The following is a 21,311-nucleotide window of genomic DNA, read 5'->3' as shown; positions in this document are numbered from 1 at the left end:
GAGCTGCCACATTGTCACTTTTGCTACATTCCCTTGGCCAAAGTAAAGTCACAGGACTGACCACCTAGAAGGATGGGAACTCTTGTACCAGTGAGCACGGATGTGAAGTCACAGGGCAGCAGAGGGGGCGGCAGAGGTCCTGTCCTGCAGTGGGTCAGACCCAGCCACCAAGTTGGCTGACTTGGAAATTCTCGGGAGCAGGGGGAAGGTGACCCTCAGAATGACCACATCCCGGCTGATGGAGCTGCAGCGTTTGGACAGCAACTCCCAAAGCCTTTTGGTTCAGGGGCTATCGACGTTTAAACAGCAGTTAACAGCCTGACTCGGATGCTAGCCTTGTTTCGATCTGTGACAAGGCTGTCAGTTAATGCTGGAGACAATGGCAGAGGAAAATGGGCAGGAACAGAGGGGCGCTGGGCAGGGTCGTGGGTGCTGTCTCCAGTACCTGTTTTTCTTAAAGACTCAGCTGATGCGTGCACTCTGGCGTTTCTCACGGAGCATTGAAGTCATCTTTGCACGTGGACTCTGACAGCTTTCTTTCCTGTGGTACTCATCCACAGCGTAAAGGCTAGACCTCCTTCTGTGCCAAGCACAGCAATGCATTCTGCTTGTAGAGAGACAAGTGTAGGCCAATAGCTTCATTCTCATTCTCCTGAGGACAGTAGCAAAGGCATCTGAAAGTTGCATCCACAAGGGAGTCGCAAGTGGAGACAGTAAGACCCTCTTGAACTGAGTCAGCCCTGTCTAAGCACCCGGTGCCCTGCATTCCTTAGGAGTCTTGGCTCCAGCCCAGCCCAGCTCAGAAATGAGACCGCCTGTTGACTAGAGTGACACGTTCTCAGAACTGTCTTACAAAGTAACCAAGGTTGGCTAGAAGCAAGTCTGGCACCCTGTCCTTCCAAGCTGGTAGTTTCAGTATATATATATATATGATTTCTATCTGTTTATTTGAAAAACAGAGAAAGATACACACACACACACACACACAGAGAGAGAGAGAGAGAGAGAGAGAAATTGAGAGAGAGAATGGACATGTCAGGGCTTCTAGCCACTGCAAATGAACTCTAGACACATGCACCACCTTGTGCATCTGGCTTTATGTGAGTCCTGGGGAATTGAACCTGGGTCCTTTGACTTTGCAAGCAAGCACTTTAACCCCTAAGCCATCTCTTCAGCCCCAGGTTGGTAGTTTTTCTTTAGGTATTTGGAGTCACGGCTTTTCTGGAGCAGAACAGGAAGCTGGCAGACATAGATGCAAGTCACTTATCTGAGGTCACAATGAAACTTGATGGCTGGGATGGTCATTCCATAAAGAACCCATTGGTTTTGTTTGTTTGTTTGTTTGTTTTTTAGGTAGAGTCTCATTCTAGCCCAGGCTGACCAGGAATTCACTCTGTAATCTCAGGGTGGCCTCGAACTCATGGCAATACTCTTACCTGTGCCTCCCAAGTGCTGGAATTAAAGGCATGCGCCACCACACCGCCCAGCTCAGAACCCATGTTTTGAAAAAAAAAAAAAAAAAAGTTGGGTGTGTGCTTGGGATCACAGTATGGGGGAGCAGAGGCAGGTGGATGCCTGAGGCTCACCAACCAGACAGTCTAGCCTATTTGGTGAGTTCCAGGCCACCGAGAGACTGTCTTTAAAAAAATAAATAAACAAAGGTGGGGATGGAGAAATGGCAGCAATTAAAGGCACTTGCCTACAAAGCCTGCCGGCTGGGGTGTAAATCGCCAGGACCCACGTCAAGTCAGACCCACAAGGTGGTACATGCATCTGGAGTTTGTTCTCTCTCTCTCCCTCCCTCTCCCTCCCTTCCCCCCCTCCCCCCCGCCCACTCTCTCTGTCTGTCTGTCTTTGCTTGAAAATAAATAAATAAATAAATAAAATGAATAAATAAATAAATAAAAATTTTAAGAGGTGGACAGTGTTCCTAAGAAATGCCACTTGAGTTTGTCTTCTGGATGCCACATGTACAAACCACACACACACACACACACACACACACACACACACACACAGAAATTTGAATGGCAGATACAAAAAAAAAAAAAAAAACCTACCAAGTGGCTCCCAAGACCCATGTCCAGCTCTTTATATGGATGCCACCACTTGGGGAACCTGGCCTTCTGTACCCCTGGCCTGTGTGTAATAGAAAAGACTTTTGGAAATTCCTCTTGCAGGGGGGATTGGGCTGTGGTTTCCTGTGTATGAGGCTGGGGGTGGAGGGTCTGCCACCCAAGGAACTGACCCTTTTCCTGTGTTGGGCAGATTGGAAATGCTGAGGGAGCCTTGTAGGCACACAGCAATGGAAATCCATCCCAACAGAGAACATGTTTCGGGGACAGCCCTCCCCTTAGCGTGCTGTCTCTGGCACCCAGATGTCCCAGCCTCCACTTTTCTGGATGTAGTGGCGAATGGAGATCCTGAATGGGGTATAGAGAGAGGCAGTAGCCACGGCAACCAGAGGGGTGGTTGGTGGCATGCATACCACAGACCTTCATCTCAAAACTCCCTCAGGGTTTGCCTAATAAAATTTTATTTGGTAGTATTTTTCCTTGGCTGCCAGATACACCTCACCATGGGAGGCTTCCCTGTGTCACTCTCCCGCAGAGTCGCAATGACAGAAGTGCTGTCCTCCTCGCTGGACCCCTTCCAGGTGGTCTCCGTCCAAGCCTGATGTGCTGGGTGGACGCTACTGCCACCATGCCCAAGTCCCTCAGCGTGTAGGTGTGCGTCCATCTTGAGCTGGCTCCTCACCGCCACCCCTCCCCAGGCCCAGAGAGTGACCCTGGCCTCCCGACAGCCCCCTTGCCTGAAAAGTGACTCTTCTCTCCACCCTCGGCCAGTGGGATTTAGGGGTGCAGAAGACCATCCCGTTATCTCAAGTGCAGATTATCTCTGTTAGCTCAGTTTATGCTCCACACTCCCTTTTAAAGGAACCCCCTGGGTGAGAGGAAAAGGGGCGCCCCTCAGAGCAGTGGCCCCCCACTGCAGAAGCCCCAGTGCCATGAGAAAGCACTGGTGACCCGGTCGGGACCATCGGCCTTTCTTGCCAAGGCTCCTAGAATGTTCTTCTCTGGGAAGTTTTCTGTGGTTATGAGACTTGAACGAGGGAATAAATGATATTATTTCCGTCAACACTTTGTGTTTCCTCAAGGAAACAAAATGAAAGGCAAATTTTTATCTTTTTCCTGGTGTAAAAGTACACAGAGCATCTGACCCTTCTACGCCAAAAAGGAGAAAATTCTCATCCGTCGCTTTTCCTTGCCTGTCCCCAGGATGGGTGAGAAAGTGGCTTGTTCCTGGTACTAGGAAGGTAGACTTGTGAAAGAGACCAGCTAATTACTTTTTTAAAAATATTTTACTTTTATTTATTTGAGAGAGGCAGAGAGAGAAAGAATGGGCGCGCCAGGGCCACCAGCCACTTCAGATGAACTCCAGACGCATGTGCCCCCTTGTGCATCTGGCTTACCTGGGTCCTAGGGAGTCAAACCTGTGTCCTTTTGTTTTGCAGGCAAGCACCTTAACTGCTAAGCCATCCCTCCCGCCCTTTTATTTTTTTTTCAAATATTTTACCAGCTAATTACTGTTACCTTATCATACACCCTTCAAAAATGCCATTCTTTCTCCCATCCTCTTGGTGCCCAAGACTACACATGCCCTCCCGCCTCTCCCTGCATCGCGAGCCTCCTCAGCCCTGCCACTCACCTTCCCACAGCGCCGGAGATCTTAACCTGGGCTCCCTATCCCCTCGGGACCTGAGCTGGAATTCAGTGAGCTGGGATAGGAAAACAATTGCGTCTTTATTTGTATTAAGCTTCAGATAGAATGTTAGCATTGTATCCAACCATGACTGTGCGTGAAACACCACGGGAACATTAACAGGACCCATGACTCCATTGTGAGCAGAAGTCATAGATATTTTCTTTCTCTTTAAAAAAATAAACATTTAATTAATTTATTTATTTCAGAGAGAGACGAGGCAGAGAGAGAGAGAATGGGCGTGCTAGGGCCTCTAGCCACTGCAAACAAACACCAGACGCATGTGCCGTCTTGTGCATCTGGCTTTATGTGGGTACTGGGAAATTGAACCTGGCTCCTTAGGCTTTGCAGACAAGCACTTTAACCACTAAGTCATCTCTCCAGCCCAAAAATCACAGATATTTTCTAATCAAGTGTTAGTACTGGGAATGTTGTGAAACATCATGATGATTCACCCCTGCTTGGCAGTTCTGGCAGTGAAATCCGCCACCAGAGTTTAATATTTACTATGTAATTTTAAGAGGAAGCACACATTTGCTTAACATAACTATCACTCTATTGTTGAGTAGTTGATATCTTCATCATTCAGTTTTCCCCTCACACATCTAAAGACATTCTGAGAAGGAGGTCCCTTGGCTTCACTGCACAGCCACAGGATACAGTGGAAACAAAACAGGAGAAACCCATGTGTTCTAGAAGCTTTCTCTGCATATGGGAAAATATGAGTTTGCCATGGAGTAGCCAAAATAGTTGTATTATAATACCCAGAACTGGAACTTAATTTTAAGGCTTGGTGATTATTATTTTCTACTGTGGAACTGGAGAGTGTTTCCCTCCGCAAGGGTCCCAACAGCACACCCGTGGTGACACCAATTATGAAGCAAAGATTCGTGCCTTTCTCTTGCTCAGAGCTCTCATGACTTTGAGAGAGCACATGCTTTTGGCTCAAAGCCGAGAGGACTGGCATGGCGGCATGTGAGGCAGCCACACTGTGAATAAGCAGGGGTGCTGTCTGGGGTGTGGAGTACCCAGCACGTCCCTGTCCCTCCTTCAGGACCTGGCCGAGGTCCAGAGCCCCGGTGGAGAAGGCTGTAGTCCTCCCCCCGCCCAAGATGGACAACGAGGGAGCTCATTTCAGATTGATTTTTGTTATTTATTTATTTGACAGAGAAAGAGGGGGAGAGAGAGAGAGAAAGGGAATGGGCACACCAGGGCTTCCAGCCACTACAAACAAAGTCCAGATGCATGCGCCCCTTGTGCATCTGGTTATAACGTGGGTCCTGGGCAATTGAACCTGGGTCCTTTGGCTTTGCAGGCAAAGACCTTGACTGAAAAGCCATCCCTCCAGCCCCAGATTGATTTTTTTTTGGTGGGGGGGGGGCTGTCACCACTTATATCTCTGTTGGTTAAAGGGAAAAACGGAAATATTACAGCCATAACAGAGTCACTTGTCAAGGGACCATGGTGGCCCGATGGTCCTCCTGGTATGAGTTCTCTTGAGTTGTCTGACTGGCCAACTTCTGAGAAGCCCAGATAATAATCAGGCAGCTCAGGTGTGACAGACTCGGGATGTCAAACTTCTACACACACAGCCTGCGATCCTGGGAATTCCTCTGTTTCCCCCATCCCCCGCCACAAGTATTCCTTGTCCTTAATCCAGTGTTAGAGCGAATGGACCTGAGTTGTTCCAGATGTCCTGAGACTTAGTGATTCTGGAATCTGCTGAAGTTAGTCAGGCTCAGGAGGACCGGCACTGGTCTGTTGTGCAGGAACCGGCATTCCTTGCGGCAGGTGCCCAGACAGGGCAGAACGAGGAGCCTGAGCTCCCTGGAGGGGTAGGAAGGGTCCTCTGCCTCACTCTGCTTGCTTCATTAGAAAGAAAGTGGCCATTGAGGAAGTCCTGATCCTACCATTACGCGGGTCAGTAAACGAGCCGGAGCTGGAGCCAAAGTCATCAGAGACACAAGCATTTTACTGTCGGAAGTAACATGTACACACTGCGATGATCTGAATATTGCTAGGGAAACCACGATTTTTTAAGTTCATTTCCCCTCAGCAAATGCATTTCTCTTCCATTTTATGCGCATATCACTGGCCCAGGTGGATGTATACGAGAGAGGTAGAAATATGTATGCATTCATGTAAGTGGATTTTCAACCCAGAAATGCAGTTCTAAGAAGTCATTTCCCCAAATCAATGCAAGTCATTTCCCCAAATCATTGCCTTCAAGAGATACCACTTGACCTCTGGCTGAAGCTAATGGGAAGACCGTATGGATCTGCACTGCGTGACTGGAAGGGCTGAACAGAGCATGGTGGCATGCGGAATACATCTCAGACTAGTGACCCACCAAGCTGTTGTTCTTTCCACCATGGGCTCCTGGGAGTAAGGCTGCGAGAAAACACGTGTATGCAAACATCTTTGAGTGCCTGCTTGTAATTCTTCTAAGCTTACACACTCCGAAGTCATATTACTGAATCATATGACAAGTCTATGTTTCATATTTTGTTTTATTTATTTAAGAGAGAGAGAGAGAGAATGGATGCACCAGGACCTCCAGCCTCTGCAAACAAACTCCACATGCATGTGCTGCCTTGTGCACCTGGCTTATGTGGGTACTAGGGAATCAAACCTGTGTTCTCAGGCTTTTCCAGTGACTACCTTAACTGCTAGATCATCTCTTCAGCCCTATGTTTAATTTTTTAAGGAACACTGACCCTATTTGACTCCTCCATCAACAGTGCACAAGGGTTCCAATTTCTCTATATTCTTAACAACTGTTTTTATTGGCTTTTTTTTAAGTGGGGAATGGTAGTTTGTTTTTTTAAGCAATGGAGAAATAACTAAGAATTAAGCAGGTGAAAAGAAATGAAGGAGAGAGGACAGAAAGGAGAAAGGAATCACATTAGCTATTTCAGCATAATTGTGACCAACTTATATGAGAGAACAACTTAAGGAAAGACTTGTTTCGGCTCATGATTTCAGAGGCGCCTCCGGGCAGCTCTGGCATTCTGAGCCTGAAGTTGAGGCAGAGCATCGCCATGTTACTGGGGGGCCTGGGCTTCCTTTTTGTGGCTTCTTAGTCTCATGAATAAAAACATTTAGAGACAAACTCAGAGGCAATTTTCATAGCATTTGAGAGAAAATCCAGAGGGCAGGCAAACTGTAAATCTTGGCAGCTACCAGGAGCAGGTAGGTAGATGGGCGAGAGGGAGAAAAGCCACGCCTGCTGCGCTCCGGTCCACGAAGGAGGAGGTCAGCGAGCCGCTACGCGGAGCTGGGGAAGAGGGCTGCGGCATTCAGAGAAACCACTTAGAAAACCCTCAGGACACGTGTGCTTGGGATTTTTGGCTGGCATTCAAAGAAGAGAAAGAAATGGAGGGAAGGGAAAGTTGCTTTTTTTCTCTTTTTTTGTTAGAACCCAGGAAAGCAGGCAGGCTTACAGCATAGAGCCTTCGAGCACCTGCCCAGCAGGAAGAGTCTGTTGGGGTAAGTTCCCTGTCTCATTAAAGGGAGAATTACTCCTCCACGTCCTCAGCACGTCTCCAGCTCAATCAGCTTTCCCGAGGGACAGCCTCCTGCCTGACTCAGTGGGACCGAGTCTGAAGGAAGGAGCCTTTGTGATCACATGCTTTGGGTAACAGAACACCACATCTCTACCACGGACCAGAGGTAGAACTCGGATTCTGTTCTTTTGATCAGAAGGAAGTGGCTTTTCCTCAGCAAAACTATCCTCCACCCTCCTTACTTTACCAGGGAAACAGGAGCTGGGGTCAAAATTTTGTTGTGAGGAAAGGGTCCATCCTCAGCGGCCTCCAAGCCTGCTAACGCCTGCCTCGCTGTCTAAAAGTGGCGGTGGGAGTGGCTGGAGGAGGAGGCGGTTCAAGCAGAGCAGAGCTGTGACAGGAAATGGTCAGGACAAGTGAATCCTCCCGAGGACACCCACCAATTACGAACGTCCAACCCGGCCCAAGCTACCGTAGGTTCAATACTTCCCCCAACCGGCTACTCACATTTTGAATCAGTGAACTTATCCGTTCCTTAAGTCAGAGCTTGCATGTTTGAAGCCTCTCTAGAAATATCCTCATAGACACCCAGAGGTGTGCTTTACTGATCTCTTAGGTATTTCTCAATCCAATTAATTTGACCAGCTTGACCAGCACAGGAAAGCAGGGAGGGCAGATGGACGGACCTGGCCGCCCTGCGCTGTCATGATGGTTTTATCAAATATACTTGCAGGAGCTGGGGAGCTGGCTCCACAGTTAAAGGCACTTGTTTGCAAAGCCTGACATCTGGGTTCAGTTCTCAGGTACCCGCCTAAAGCCAGAGCACAAACGAGTGCATCTGGAGTTCATTTGCAGAGGCAGGAGGACCTGGTGCTTGCTCGCTCCCTCTCTGTCTGTCTGTCTGTCTGTCTGTCTGTCTCTCTCTCTCTCTCTCTCTCTCTCACACACACACACACACACACATACACATACACACACACACAAATAAGCAAAAATATTTTTAAAATATAGTTGCGATCGTCAGATATGGTAACAGTGTCAATGAAGATGGATCTACAGTTGTCTGACAAGCACCTGGTCTGTTCTCACATTAGCGTCCTTTACTTCAGCTAGCTTTACGCTAGCAGCGAAAGGAAAATGTGGTATTTCAAGGAAGGTGGATTATACCCACAAATAAGGTTAGCGTTTATATCTTTAAAACCTTAGGAAAATCAAAAGTTAGCCAATGGAAAATTAATTATCAAGCACCATTCAACTACTTTAGGTATCTCCTATTGAATCCTCGGGGGCGGGGGGGAATTGCCTAGCTAGAGACATTCTGTCTCCTTAGTGACTGGGCATATGAGGCTGACACATAAATACACTGCATTTACCCCATAAGGAACTTGGAATGGTCATCATGGTGAATGGTGAGAACTGACATCAGAGAACCAGTTCTGCAGAGAATCTCAGGCTTCTTACTAACTCCCTATGGCTATCAATAGCATTTGACGTTTGGGGTGGCGACTGAATCCATGCTAAACTGTGTATGAATACTGTAACGTGTTGAAAAAAAAGCTGCCATTAGTACTGGGACAGAATTTCTAATAATAACAAATGCACAACATGCTTCTAGAAGGCTATAGAAGATCTAGAAGGCAGGCTTTTTAGGACCAGCAAGGTTTGGATCTTATAGTGACTATTAATGATGCCGTTAATCCAAAAGCACTCCAAAGAGACGCACGTACGAAAGTGGTATGGCTCACTCAGAAAGCTGTTACAAGCAAATTAGAATTAATGGGAAATCATTAGAGGATAAAATTCCTTGAAAATTAGAGAGGTTGTTCTTCAGCAAATAAATAAGGGGTTCGGAATGCTTGGCGCACACACACTGTGCTTGATTGTTTTAAGCCTTTGGCGGAGGCTGTCTGAAAGGCTGGGTCTTCACGGAGTCCTGTTCTTTTCATATGTCATTAAAATACCTTTCTTGCCAAAGCCCGTCCTGATTTAGATGGGGTTTTCATTATACGAGGGCTGCAGCTTGGATGGCTAAGGGACGCTTGGCACTCGATGCAGCTCAGACCCCACATGGCTGGGTATCTCAGTTGAGCGGGTTCCTCTCTCTGGAACTGAGTTCTTCCTCCGAAAGATGTAAAGTTGAGCTTGTGGACTGTGGCGAGGATGTCGTGAGTGTTTGCTGATTCGCTCAGTGGGCATTCGTTGAACTCTTCCTGGGAGAGAGCACCTCCGCAGCCCTGAGGAGAGATTAAAGCAAGCCAGGCACAATAGGAGCCTCACTGCCAAACGTCTTGTGGGTCTCCTACTTGTTTATTCAAGAACAGTCCCCCTATTGTCAGGAAACTGTATGCCCTGAGAAAATGTGTGTGTGATAGCCAGTTCTGTCACTGGGAGGTCAGTGATGAGCACGCCCAGTCAGGTGTCCCTGCCTCCTGCTGCTAGGCTCTAGCTGGGGAAACGCAGTCCTCAATCAAAGAGCCACAAAAATTGGATCTGGAGAGATGACTTAGCAGTTAAGGCTCTTGCCCTCAAAGCCAAAGGACCCAGGTTCACTTCCCCAGGACCTACATAAAGCCAGATGCACAAGGTGGCACGTGTGTCTGGAGTTCATTTGCAACGGCTGGAGGCCCTGGTGCACCCATTCCCTCCCTCTTTCTCTCTACCTCTCTCAAATAAATAAATAAAAATAAAAAAGAGCCACAAAACTTAGTATTTGGTTACCTTGGTAAGTTCTGGGAAGGGCTAACGCGAATCCATAGGGTTGGCAAGCTTGTGCTAGGGAGCTGGTTTTTTTTTTAATCTACACAAGGAGATCAGAAAGGGCCTCCCAACACCATGCCAGGTAAAGGGCTGGGCTTGGGATGGTTTGGCAGGCATTCTCATCCAGCCACCTTAACTATATACTTCATGAGGTCCTCGTCTCTGCAAACAGCGCCCACATCAGTTACTGTGAGGTTCGAGAACGACCACTTTTTTGACAGTAGCCAGCCCCATGCTAGCAAACTGTACTTCCATCTCATTTTATTTCTAAGAATAACTTTGGAAGCAGCCATGCACTGCTTTGGTTGTAGGGTTTTAGCTTCACAGAAGGAATGATGACAATTTTGAGGCTTCTTCATAAAAGTTTTCAGCTGTCACATTCAGTCCTGGAAGGTGCCTGGCTTCCCTTAATCATCGAGCCATGTTTAAGTCACCTGGAGACTAAAAGAAACCAGGGAATGACCTTGCTGTACGAGTAAAAGACAGAGGCTCACGTTTGGCCTGCTGGCAGCAATTCAGATGTCTCTGGCCGGAACCCCTTAACACTGACACATGAGAGAAAGAGACTGGTCTTGGGAGCGATAGCGCTGGGAAGAGGCGGCAGCTCCCTCCCATGACTCTCAGCTGTCTGTGTTGACTCCCTGCCGTGTATTCCATGGGAACTGTGGCCGGTCTGAGGTGACTGGCCACTTGCGAGCATGTATGCAGGTCCTTGGACTCATGCTGACCCATAACTCAAGGGCTGATGATGACTCCTTTCATCTTACAAAAGCAAACAGAAGGACAGAAATAACCCATCAATTGTTTAAAACCCAAATGGCCAACAATAATAAATCGTCTCCACAATAGCTAGGGGTCAGGGTTTTAATTTATTGGAGGCCATTCAAGAATTTGAAACTCTTCTCTGAGTTAATTTTTCACATCTTGTTTAGATCCTCAGAGTTCTTGCTTCCAAAGCGAGGCCATCACATTTCTTGTTGAACATGTTATTCTTGTCGACGTGCCAGCCGTACCAGGACAGTGAGGTCCTCTTTCCATGGATACGTAATGATGGCTCCTACCCCGCCATAAAGAAATTTGTATTTCAAAGCGTCGTAGCCTATTGAGGGTTTGAATGCTTCTCTTCTCTTTCATGCTGGATTAGTTGCATTGATGGTTGCAAACAACAAAACATATGCTGGTTAATTTCGGCATAAAATGAATTTATTAGAAAGATATGGGCTAGTTCGGAGCAGAGACCGCAAGGCTGGGGAGCCACTTCATCAGGAAACGGGGGGCAGGCAAAGCTTGGCTCAAGATAGTACCTCTGGGTCTTCACCCACTCTGTAGCCACCTTGGAAGTTCTCAGAAGACCCTTGTGTCTTTGTACAACCCTCAAGATGCCCAGCCCTGTATGGCAGCACTAGTCACCACAGTAAAGCCACACGTCCATTAGATCATGGACTATACTTCATTAGGTCCCTACAGCCTAGGCACCCACATGGGGAGAGGGTTCTGCCCCTTTTCTGTTGATGTGCCCCTCACTGGGAGGACCCGAAAGCCAAACAGCCAAAAGTAACAACTGCCCCTTCTATCAGCCCCCGTGCGCTTCCCCGCACCTTCTGTCAACAAGTTGGTCAATTACAGATTGGCCACTGATGTGACTTTATTTTGTCCAAAGCTTATGATAAGAGATAAGAGACAGAAATTGACTATGCAGTCAGGGCAACAGAGCCTCAAAAGTGATTTTTTTTATTATTATTCCTTGACTAAAAGCAGGAAATGTCACTCAGCTTGCAGAAACCTGGATGTTACACCCTCCAGGAAAGATTTCTAGATTAAGCTTGCACCCTTCCAAGAGGACGGAAACTCTGATATTTTCTTAAGATTACTGGCAAAGCTGTAAAATCTGGTCTTTGTCTGTAGCAACCTGCCCATCTAGTCTTCCTCACATAGCCACGCCCCATTTAAAAAAAAACAACAAAGCAGATCCAAGTCTCCAGGTGAACTTCTTACCTCCTCCCGCCTCTCTGCGCCAGAGCTCTGCCCTCTTTCCTCACACGGAGGCTCAGACCCCTCTTGCCTGTGTGGGCAAAAGCCCCACCTTGCTTCCTTCTCCTATGCTGTATGCTTGAGCCCCCTTCTCTTCATCCTCCTACAGCTTTAAGCTGTAATAAGATCTTTCTGAACCTTAGCCTCTGGTCCGCGGATTTCATTCTTAGAATGCATAGGACAAGGGTCTGGGAAGAGCCCAAATGGCGGCTACATTGGCATACAAGGAACCCTGAGCTCCTGTGTCCCTTATGCAGCATAGTGCCCATCAGGCTCACACGCTCTTCTCCAGCATCCTTGACCCGTTGTTCACTCCCTTGCTCTCCTGGCTAGCATTTCTCTGCATTGCCTCACCTCTCAAACAGTTCCCCGCCCTGTATTTGACTCTGCTTCTCTTTCAATGCAAGCAGTCACAAAGGAATCTGCATTCTCCCACCGCCCATCTACCCGTGCATCTGTGATGAGGCCTCCTGCTCAGCTTAGCTACCGCCCACCAGCCTTTCCATGTGTTCACCAGGCCCGCCAGCCATTGGCCCCTGTCACGTGCTCATTAATGTTCCCCCTCGTGTGTCTTCCCACTAGCATGCTAATATATTATGATAATTCCCATCTTTATATCATAAAACACTCTCCCGAGCCCAGTTACCGAGAAGCTACTATATCCTGTTTCTCTGCAACTCTTTTTGGGGGTTGCTGGGAAGGGGAGGATTTTTAAGGTAGGGTCTCACTCTATCCCAGGCTGACCTGGAGCTCACTGTGTAGTCTCAGGATGGCCTCAAACTCAAGGTGATCCTTCTGCCTCTCAAGTGCTGAGATTAAAGGTATGTGCCACCACACCTGGCCTTGCTAACTCTTTACTAAAAAAGAAAGAAAGGAAGGGAGGGAGGGAGGGAGGGAGGGAGGGAGGGAGGGAGGGAGGGAGGAAGGAAGGAAGGAAGGAAGGAAGGAAGGAAGGAAGGAAGGAAGGAAGGAAGGAAGGAAGGAAGGAAGAAAAAAAGGCTGGAGAGATTGTGATTGCTTAGTGGCTAAGGCATTTGCCTGTGAAGCCTAAGAACTCATGTTCAGATCTCCAGGTCCCACATAGCCAGACACACAGTGACACAAGCATGCAATGTCGCACATGTGCCACAAGGGGGTGCACACATCTGGAGCTCATTTGCAATGGCTAAAGACCTTGGCGCATCCATTCTGTCTCTCTCTCTCCTCTCTAAAAAAAAAAAAAAAAAAAAACTCTGCATTCATTGTTATCTGCATTCATTGATGTTGCACATTCTCCTCTTCGTCTCTTAAATCCATTCCCAGCAGGGTCTGCTCATGACTCCACTTAACACAATTCCCAACAAGGTCACCTGTGTCCTCTGTCTGGATCAACGCCCCTTAAACAGTAGTGAAGTCACAAACCCATACGGGGGTCTCGTAACTGAAGGCGAGGCTCGGAAAAGGCTTGGCAACAGTGAAAGGTATTTGAACTTACAATGACCAAAATTAATTTTCACTCAAACCCCGAGGTGCTTCCTGGCAGTTCTCAGCCGTGCTGCGTCATGCGGCGTGACCACAGATTTGGCTCTGAACACACAGCACGCCCAGGTGGCACTGCGGCCCCGCGTTCTGCCAGCCAGCGAACTCTGCCCACAATGCCGCAGCTTGGACTCAAGACTGCATTTATTTGATGAACTGCAGTGTTTTTGCTCTAACCTACACTTGTCTGCTCATATGGAAACACATTGATTTAAATACAAAAACCGAAGAGTTCATTTCCTACTGTTATTCCTCACCAATTATCAAATTAGTGTGCCTTTGTATTGCATTGTTACACATCCATCTCATTAGTATGCAAATTTGCTTTCATCTTTAATAAATGATTCAATGTTTTATGCCACAGACTTGTTGTTTTGTTGTGTTTTGTTTTGACTTGTTTTTTTTTAAATATTTTGTTATTTATTTGAGAGGCAGATAGAGAGAGAGACTGGGTGTGACAGGGCCTCTAGACACTGCAAACAAACTCCAGATGCATGCGCCACCTTATGTACTTGGTTTATGTGGGTCCTGGGTAACCGAACCTGGGTCTTTGGCTTTGCAGGCAAGGACCTGAACTTCTAAGCCATCTCTCCAGCCCCACAAACTTGTTTTAAAATAAATTCCCTTATGACTTACTACCAGTCAGTGTTTGATCTCTATACCTATTTTAGAGGCCTGTAAAATTTTCTCCAGGGCAAAAGAGGTCACAAGTGAATAAAATTGAAGCCCTGCTCTAGATAGTGGATTCCAATGATCAGTTCTACTTTTGCAGGTTGTTTTGCCCTATCTGTTATGGTGGTGACCGCACCTCCCTTGGAACCTGCCTCCTGTGACCAACTGTTCCATGTCATCCCCCTTAGTTGCAGTGAAACCTATGGAGCAGCCAGGAGAGACTGTGGGTGAGGAGGCGCCTACAGTAATCCTGCAGTAGGAAGGAAATACTGTCCTAGCCGGTCCTGTTTCCGTTGCTGGCTCCTCCCATCGTCGGCTCCCAAAGGCGAGACTTCGCTCCCCTCTCCAGTCATTCTCTGGTACCCTGCCTACTCCACCCCAAGTGCAGACTTCCAGCCCAGATGTCTCCTCCATCATCCAGCTGCCTTGAATCTCCTGTAAATCCAGCGGCATCTGGATTTCCCTTCTAGGTCCTCTCTACCCACAGTCTTTCCCATTGTGCTCAGATAGGAGCCCTTCTCTTCCAGGTGTTGAATGCTGAAACCTTGAGCCATCCTTGGCTCTATTTTTCCTAATACCCCTTGTCCAAACCATAAGAAAATTCTGCTGTCACAGCCTCAGGAACAAATCTAGATGGTGGCCCCCTCTCCCCACGTCAGCTACTCCCCCCCCCCCCCGCCGTGTGTTTTCATCTCTTTCACTTGGATTACTGTAGGAGTCCCCTCACCCACAGTCTCTCCTGGCTGCTCTCCTCCGCAAGGCAGAGCCCTGCGTTTTAGATGACCAAGCAGAGGCCCCTGGGTACATGCCTGGAGAATGGGGCTCCTGGGAGTTGTAGTTGAGATTCCAATTTCTACCTTTTTACCCCACACACTCAACAACCCTGAAGCCTCATGTTATATTAGCGTAACCGTTGGCATATTAATTGCTATTAATTTTTCTTTGCAGTATTGATGAGAAAACCCCATATCTAGCTCTGGGGGCCGTAAAGAATATCTCTCTCAACATCTCCATCTCCAACCTCGGGGACGATGCTTATGATGCCAACGTGTCCTTCAACGTTTCCCGAGAACTCTTCTTCATCAACATGTGGCAGAAGGTAAGGAGGGCACCCCCAAGGAGGATCCGTTTCCCCATCTGCTGGGCCGTGGCTTTCTTCATAGCCTGGGCTTAACAATGACTCTACAAAGACTATTCCTTGTAAGGAACTCGGGATTACTAGAACTTTCTCGCTTTTTTACTTAGGAATTCTATTGCCCGTGCAGTCAAAGCCTTAGCTGTAAACACGTGCCTTGGAGAGTGCCTGCATCTTATGTTGCCTTCCATCTCTTTTCCCTTGTGGACTCTGCTCCCATGTGACTTTTAAAAAATATTTTATTTGGGCTGGAGAGAATGGCTTAATGGTTAAGTGCTTGCCTGTGAAGCCTAAGGATCCCAGTTCGAGGCTTGATTCCCCAGTCCCCACATAAACCAGATACACAGGTAGTATATGCATCTGGAGTTCATTTGCAGTGGCTAAAGGACCTTGTGTGCCCATTCTCTTTCTCTCTGTCTCTGTACTTCTTTCTCCATCTGTCTCTCTCAAATAAACAAAATAAATAAATATTTTATTTATTTATGAGGTGGAGGTAGATAGAGAGAATGGACGTGCCAGGGTCTCTAGTCACTGCAAATGAACTCCAGATGCATGTATCATCTTGCGCATCTGGCTTACGTGAGTCCTGGGGAATCGAACCTAGGTCCTTAGGCTTTGCAGCCACTTAGTTAACCACTAAGCCATCTCTCTAGAACCCTTTCCCTATGGCCTTTTATATATTCCCTTCATTAAGTTGCTATCTCCAGCACATGCATGATCTAGAAAATTGTAATTTTATGTCTGAAAAATAAGAAATAAGGACAGACAACTGCTTATTCAGCCTGTGATCACCAGCAGTGCACTGAATTCCTCTGTTAGCTGGGCACCTGTGACAGCCCTGTGCATTGACATGTTGATTTCGGCCATAAGTAGAGTGCACTGAGGAAATTAATTTACGACTTGAGCAAGGCTTTGTAGAGTGGATTAACTTATTCAAAAGAACGGAAAAGAAGAAGCAGTGATATTTCCTCCTTCCCATGGTGCCCCTCGGCGTGGACAGCAAGGGGGAGGGCTTGTGTGGACCCTGCCGCCTCAGCGGCTGTTCAGAGGGGATTCTTCGCAGCTTGTCACTGTTTACAGCATCGAAGTTTGATGTCTCTGGCTCAGAGTTGAAATGGAGCCAAAGTCACTTTCTGAGCACAGCCCTCACTGCCCTCAGTGAGCGCGTGCGCGTCCCCAGGTGCAGGTGCAAGGCCTTCTGTTTGAGCACACGTCCTGCCAGGCACCGCTGACTTTTGTTGCTGGGTGGTTTTTTTTTTTTTTTTTATGTTGCTGTTTTTGAGCCAGGATCTCACTCTACCCCAGGCTGATCTGGAGTTCACTATGTAGTCTCAGGCTGGGCTCGAACTCAGAGCAATCCTTCCACCTCTGCTTCCCGAGTGCTGGGATTAAAGGCGTGCGCCACCACGCCCGGCCACAGCTATTTTGACAGGACTGTGCCAACCTTATTCAACCCGGGGGCCTAGTCAAGCATCATGGCTCCAGTGCTCTGAGAACTTTCCAGGAACCTGCTTCTAGCTCTCGGGAGCCTCTGGGGGAAAGGTATGCTTTCTAACCCTGCCGATTATCTCTGAATTAAGCCCACTGAAACTATAGGGTTCTGTTGTCTCTGACTGCTCCCAGAATCACTTGGAGAATTGCACGTGTCTCGATGCTTTCCCCGTGTGGGGTGGGATGGCATGCAAGGGCAGAGGGAACCCCATCGTAACTGGGAAGAGGTGGTTGGTGAAGGGGTGATTACATGACACGTATCCTCCCCTCGCTCAGGATCTGTGGGAGAGACTTCTCTCTGGCTCGGGGCTAGGAAACAGCTATGCGTTTCTGCCTTATTTTTATCTCAGAACCTGGACTTGTGACCAACGAAGCTTCACTGTGTTGACTGCTAGAAAGTTCATAGCCTTTCAGGATTCAGGACTCGGTATATTATTTTATAAAGGAGTTAACTTCCATGCCATGCTTTGCCCATGTTTATTTTTGGCACGATAATCTACCATATGGGCCATATGGATTTCCTACCAAGTCCTCTGATTAGAAATTGAGATTGGGCTGGAGAGATGGCTTAGCGGTTAAGTGCTTGCCTGTGAAGCCTAAGGACCCCGGGTCGAGGCTTGTTCCCCAGGACCCACATTAGCCAGATGCACAAGGGGGCGCACGTGTCTGGAGTTCGTTTGCAGTAGCTGGAGGCCCTGGCGCACCCATTCTCTCTCTCACTCTCTGCCTGCCTACCATTCTCTCAAATAAATAAATAAAAAATAAAAAAAAGAAATTGAGATTATTTCCCACCTTTCATCCTTTTTTTTTTTTCTTCTTAGACCATGTTGTGATAAAGGTCTTTTACAGAGATTTGTGTCGGCAAAGGGCAGTGTACGTCAGCTCTTTGGCTGCTCAGGGGCCAGGGAGTAGCGCTCGTGACCGCGTTCTGCACAGCAGCAAGTCCGCGCCTTTCCCTTCCCTTCTCCCCGCTCTGAGCCGCAGTGAGAGAGCTCTCCGGAGAAGAGCACCCAGGGAAGCTGGGAGTCAGGGGAGGGGATGCGAAGGAATGCCGTCAGCTCAGATCTAGCCTCATCTGACATCAGGGGTAGAAGGAGCTAGGTGGGTGATGCCCTAGACAGCTGAAAACCTGTCCCCACCCCCTTGGAAGTTGCAGGAGACCGAGCATGCTGAGTTAGCCTCCCAGGCATCATCCTAGGCCACCAGGCTGTGGTCAGCCGAGGACAGTGTCTGTACGAAAGCCGCAGGTATGAGTCGTTAGCCGCTGCACCTGGCCCAGGACAAGAGGCACATGACAGCCCCTCAGCTTGCTGTCTTTGCCACTGAATTTCAGGTACCTGGAAAATCCTTACTGCAAGGACCTCCGGGTTTTATTTTGGCACAAAGTTGACAAGATGCCACGGGCCCTCTAGAACATTACGAGTACGGGTGTGAGGGAGGTGGCAGAGGACAGGGTCGTCACGTAACTCTGTGGCGGCAGAAGTCTCATCCCCTGCCGTGAGCGCCCGGGCCTTTGCGGGACGCCACAGATCCAGTCACGGCGCCCCTCGAGGTGGAGTGTCTGTCCTCTTCGAATCCAAGGCCACCCTCATGGACTTGCTCCGGGTTACTTTTTCAGGGACAGTCCTTTATCAGTACACGGGGTAGAGATGAATGCCCATCTGGTGACTTTTCTATCACTTAAATCAAGCTATCCGAAAACATGCTGAGAAGGGAAGTAGTGTGCTGATGAGCTCAGGGTACAGTAGGCAGCAACTGAGCTCTGCCCGGTGTACCATGTCCCCTGCCAGACAGAGGCCCTTGGGGAAGTTTCGTCCCAGTGTAACAATTCCTGGGGTCCTCTGCCGGAGCAACGAGAGGGTGATCCTGGGGTGTTAGGGGTGCGTGGGGAAATGGAGACAAGGAAGAATGACGCCGTATCACACAGCTCCGTGGTCACTGCGCTTGCTGGGCTTGTGGTGAGTGGCACCCTCAGAGCCCAGTTGTACAGAATGTAACGTGAACAGTGCCCTGGGCTGTAGCACACCGTTTGGCCCTGGAGTCAGTATGAAACTTCTAAGTTCTCCATGCGGCACTGCTTGGCACACAGGGCACTGGCCGTTGTCTCTGTTGGACAGGAAAGGGCTTGTTTGGACTGCACCTATTGAATGCCTGCCAAGTGCCAGCCACTCAGAGTCACAAATGAACGTGATCTAGTCCCTGCTCCCAGGGATGTCACGGTCTAATGGGACCAAAGGCATGTCATCAAGTAATTAAAATACACGGTGCCAACTGAGCCTCAAATGTGCTGCAAAGTTTCTCTGAAGCCCAGATGTGGGAAGGGAAAGAAAATCATGACTGTAACTGCCAGTCCATATGGCAGAATCGCCGGGTGAGTCCGAGCTGACAGGTGAAAGGAGCTGCTGTGAGCAGGGTTAGCATGGGGGGCACTTGTTCCTGCGGCTAGTGAAGGACGGAGCCGGACCCAAGCAAGAAGGGGAGACAGGGCTGGAAGGATGGCTTAACGGTCAAGCCTTTGCCTGCAAAGCCAAAGGACACAGGTTCGAATCCCCAGGGACCCATATAAGCCATATGCATAAGGCGACACATGTGTCTGAAGTTCATTTGCAGTAGTTGAGGCCCTGACATACCCATTCATTCTCTTTCTCTCTCTCTCTCCCTCTTTCTCTGTCAAATAAATAAATAAAATAAAATAAAATAAAATAAAATAAAGAAGGGGAGACAGCGGAGGAAGAGGTGTGGCCCAGCAGGAGAGGAGAGGAGAGGCTGTACTGTGGAACAAAGGGCCCATGATGTCGGTTGCAGGATGACATCATAACATGTTAGGGTTTGATCCCTTCTGCTCTAATCCTGTCAGTTAGGAATCCTCCTACCCCCTGGCATGCCTTCTTATGACTGCAGGGGGTGTTGGGGGCACCATGGGGAATGTATGAGTGTTTGTCTCAAGTAAGGGGCTGGGCTCCTATCACATCGTCATGGTATTGACCCGTTCTTTGGTACGATGGAAGCAGGCATAGGCCTGACAGTATACCCTTCAGGCCAAGCGCAAGAAGGCTCCCAGCTGAGTTTAGGCTCGAGAAGAGGCAATTCCTTGTCACGGAGTTTCAGAGGAGGCTATGCCAAGAGAGAACTTCAGGGTCTCTGTGTTACAGGCTCCCTGTATTCATTTCCCGTCACTGTGACCAAATTCAGAGAAGAACTTAAAGGGAGGAAGTCCTTAATTTGGCTCACAGTTTCAGAGGGCCCGGTCCATGGTCACTTGGCCCCATACCCTTGAGCAGAGCATTATTGGCAACAGGAGCATGTGCGACAGCTTTGTCACCTTCATGGTAGACAAGAAGGACAGCGTGAAGAAGGGACTGGAGAGCATACATGACCTTCCGGAGTGCACCCACCCACCCCCATGACTGACTTCCTAACTTCACCAGCTAGCCCCTCCCAAAACAGTGCCACCAACTAGAGATCGTGTATATGGTCAACACATGGTCCTGTGAGGTGAGGGTTATTTCTTTATGTTATTATTATTAAGTAGAAACTTTGTATGGACACATCGTATGTTGGTATCATCATTTCCCTCACCCCTGCCCCCACCCCCCCTCGGGCCCACCTCGGGGGGATTGGTGGTGTTCACCATGGAGTTGTGGGTTATGAGTTGTGAAAGCACAGTCTGTCATTGTGGGGAGGGCTTTGCTTCTGGGTATTTCTTCCCACCCTGTGGCTCTTACATTCTTTCCACCCCCTCTTCTGCAAAATCCTGAGCATTGGTGGCTGTGCTTTAAGTCTACATGAGTGTTGAGTCTCCGCAGCTTCTGGATTTCTGCATTGATGTGTTTTGAGCGACCTCAGTGTCTGTCTCCGTCACCCTGGCGCAGGTTGTCAGCTCACCGCGGAAGCAGCGCTCTTGCTCATCACCAGCTCCTCGGTGGTTCCCCTGGGCCCTGGCTGCTGTGTGAGGGGTGGTTCATCTCCTGCTGGGAGTCAGCTGTCCATTCTTGGCTTGTTGACAGACATGGTTGTCCTCAGTTCTCAATAATTTCTGGTTTCACCCTCTGGGCTCTAGCATGGTTGTGAGTCTGCCATCTTGATGGGAAGTCACGGTCAAGGGTCATTTTTCTTTGCAGTTTTGTTGAGGTAGGGTCTCACTCTAGCTGACCTGGGATTCACGATGTCTCAGGCTGGCCTCCAACTCATGACGATCCTCCTACCTTTGCCTCTTGAGTGCTGGGATTAAAGGCCTGAACCACCACGCCCGGCTTGAGGGTAATTTCTTGATAGAGGCCCGAGGCGTCTACGCAGTAGTGTGGGATGCCATCTTGCTCTGGGTGTCCCAGATGCTGACCTGGAGGCAAATAACTGAGGACAGTTAGTTGATTTGGGAGATGCTAAAACCAACGTAAGGACAGTCAGGAGGCATTTCTCACAATCAGAGACAGAGATGG

The 21,311-nt window shown here is 48.5% G+C and overlaps 1 protein-coding gene across 1 annotated transcript in view; it reads left to right on the top strand.

The window, feature by feature from the left end:
* Itga9 (integrin subunit alpha 9) overlaps window positions 1–21,311 on the top strand; it is a 322,030-nt gene that overhangs the window by 203,611 nt on the left and 97,108 nt on the right. The window contains exon 19 of the mRNA XM_045136949.1: window positions 15,195–15,345. Coding sequence (XP_044992884.1) covers window positions 15,195–15,345 — 151 coding nt within the window. The remainder of the gene's footprint in view (window positions 1–15,194; window positions 15,346–21,311) is intronic.

This window comes from Jaculus jaculus, chromosome 17 (assembly GCF_020740685.1).
Source record: "Jaculus jaculus isolate mJacJac1 chromosome 17, mJacJac1.mat.Y.cur, whole genome shotgun sequence".
Classification (NCBI taxonomy): Eukaryota; Metazoa; Chordata; class Mammalia; order Rodentia; family Dipodidae; genus Jaculus; species Jaculus jaculus.
Note: the sequence above shows the minus strand (reverse complement) of the source record. Positions and strands in the feature narration are given on the sequence as shown.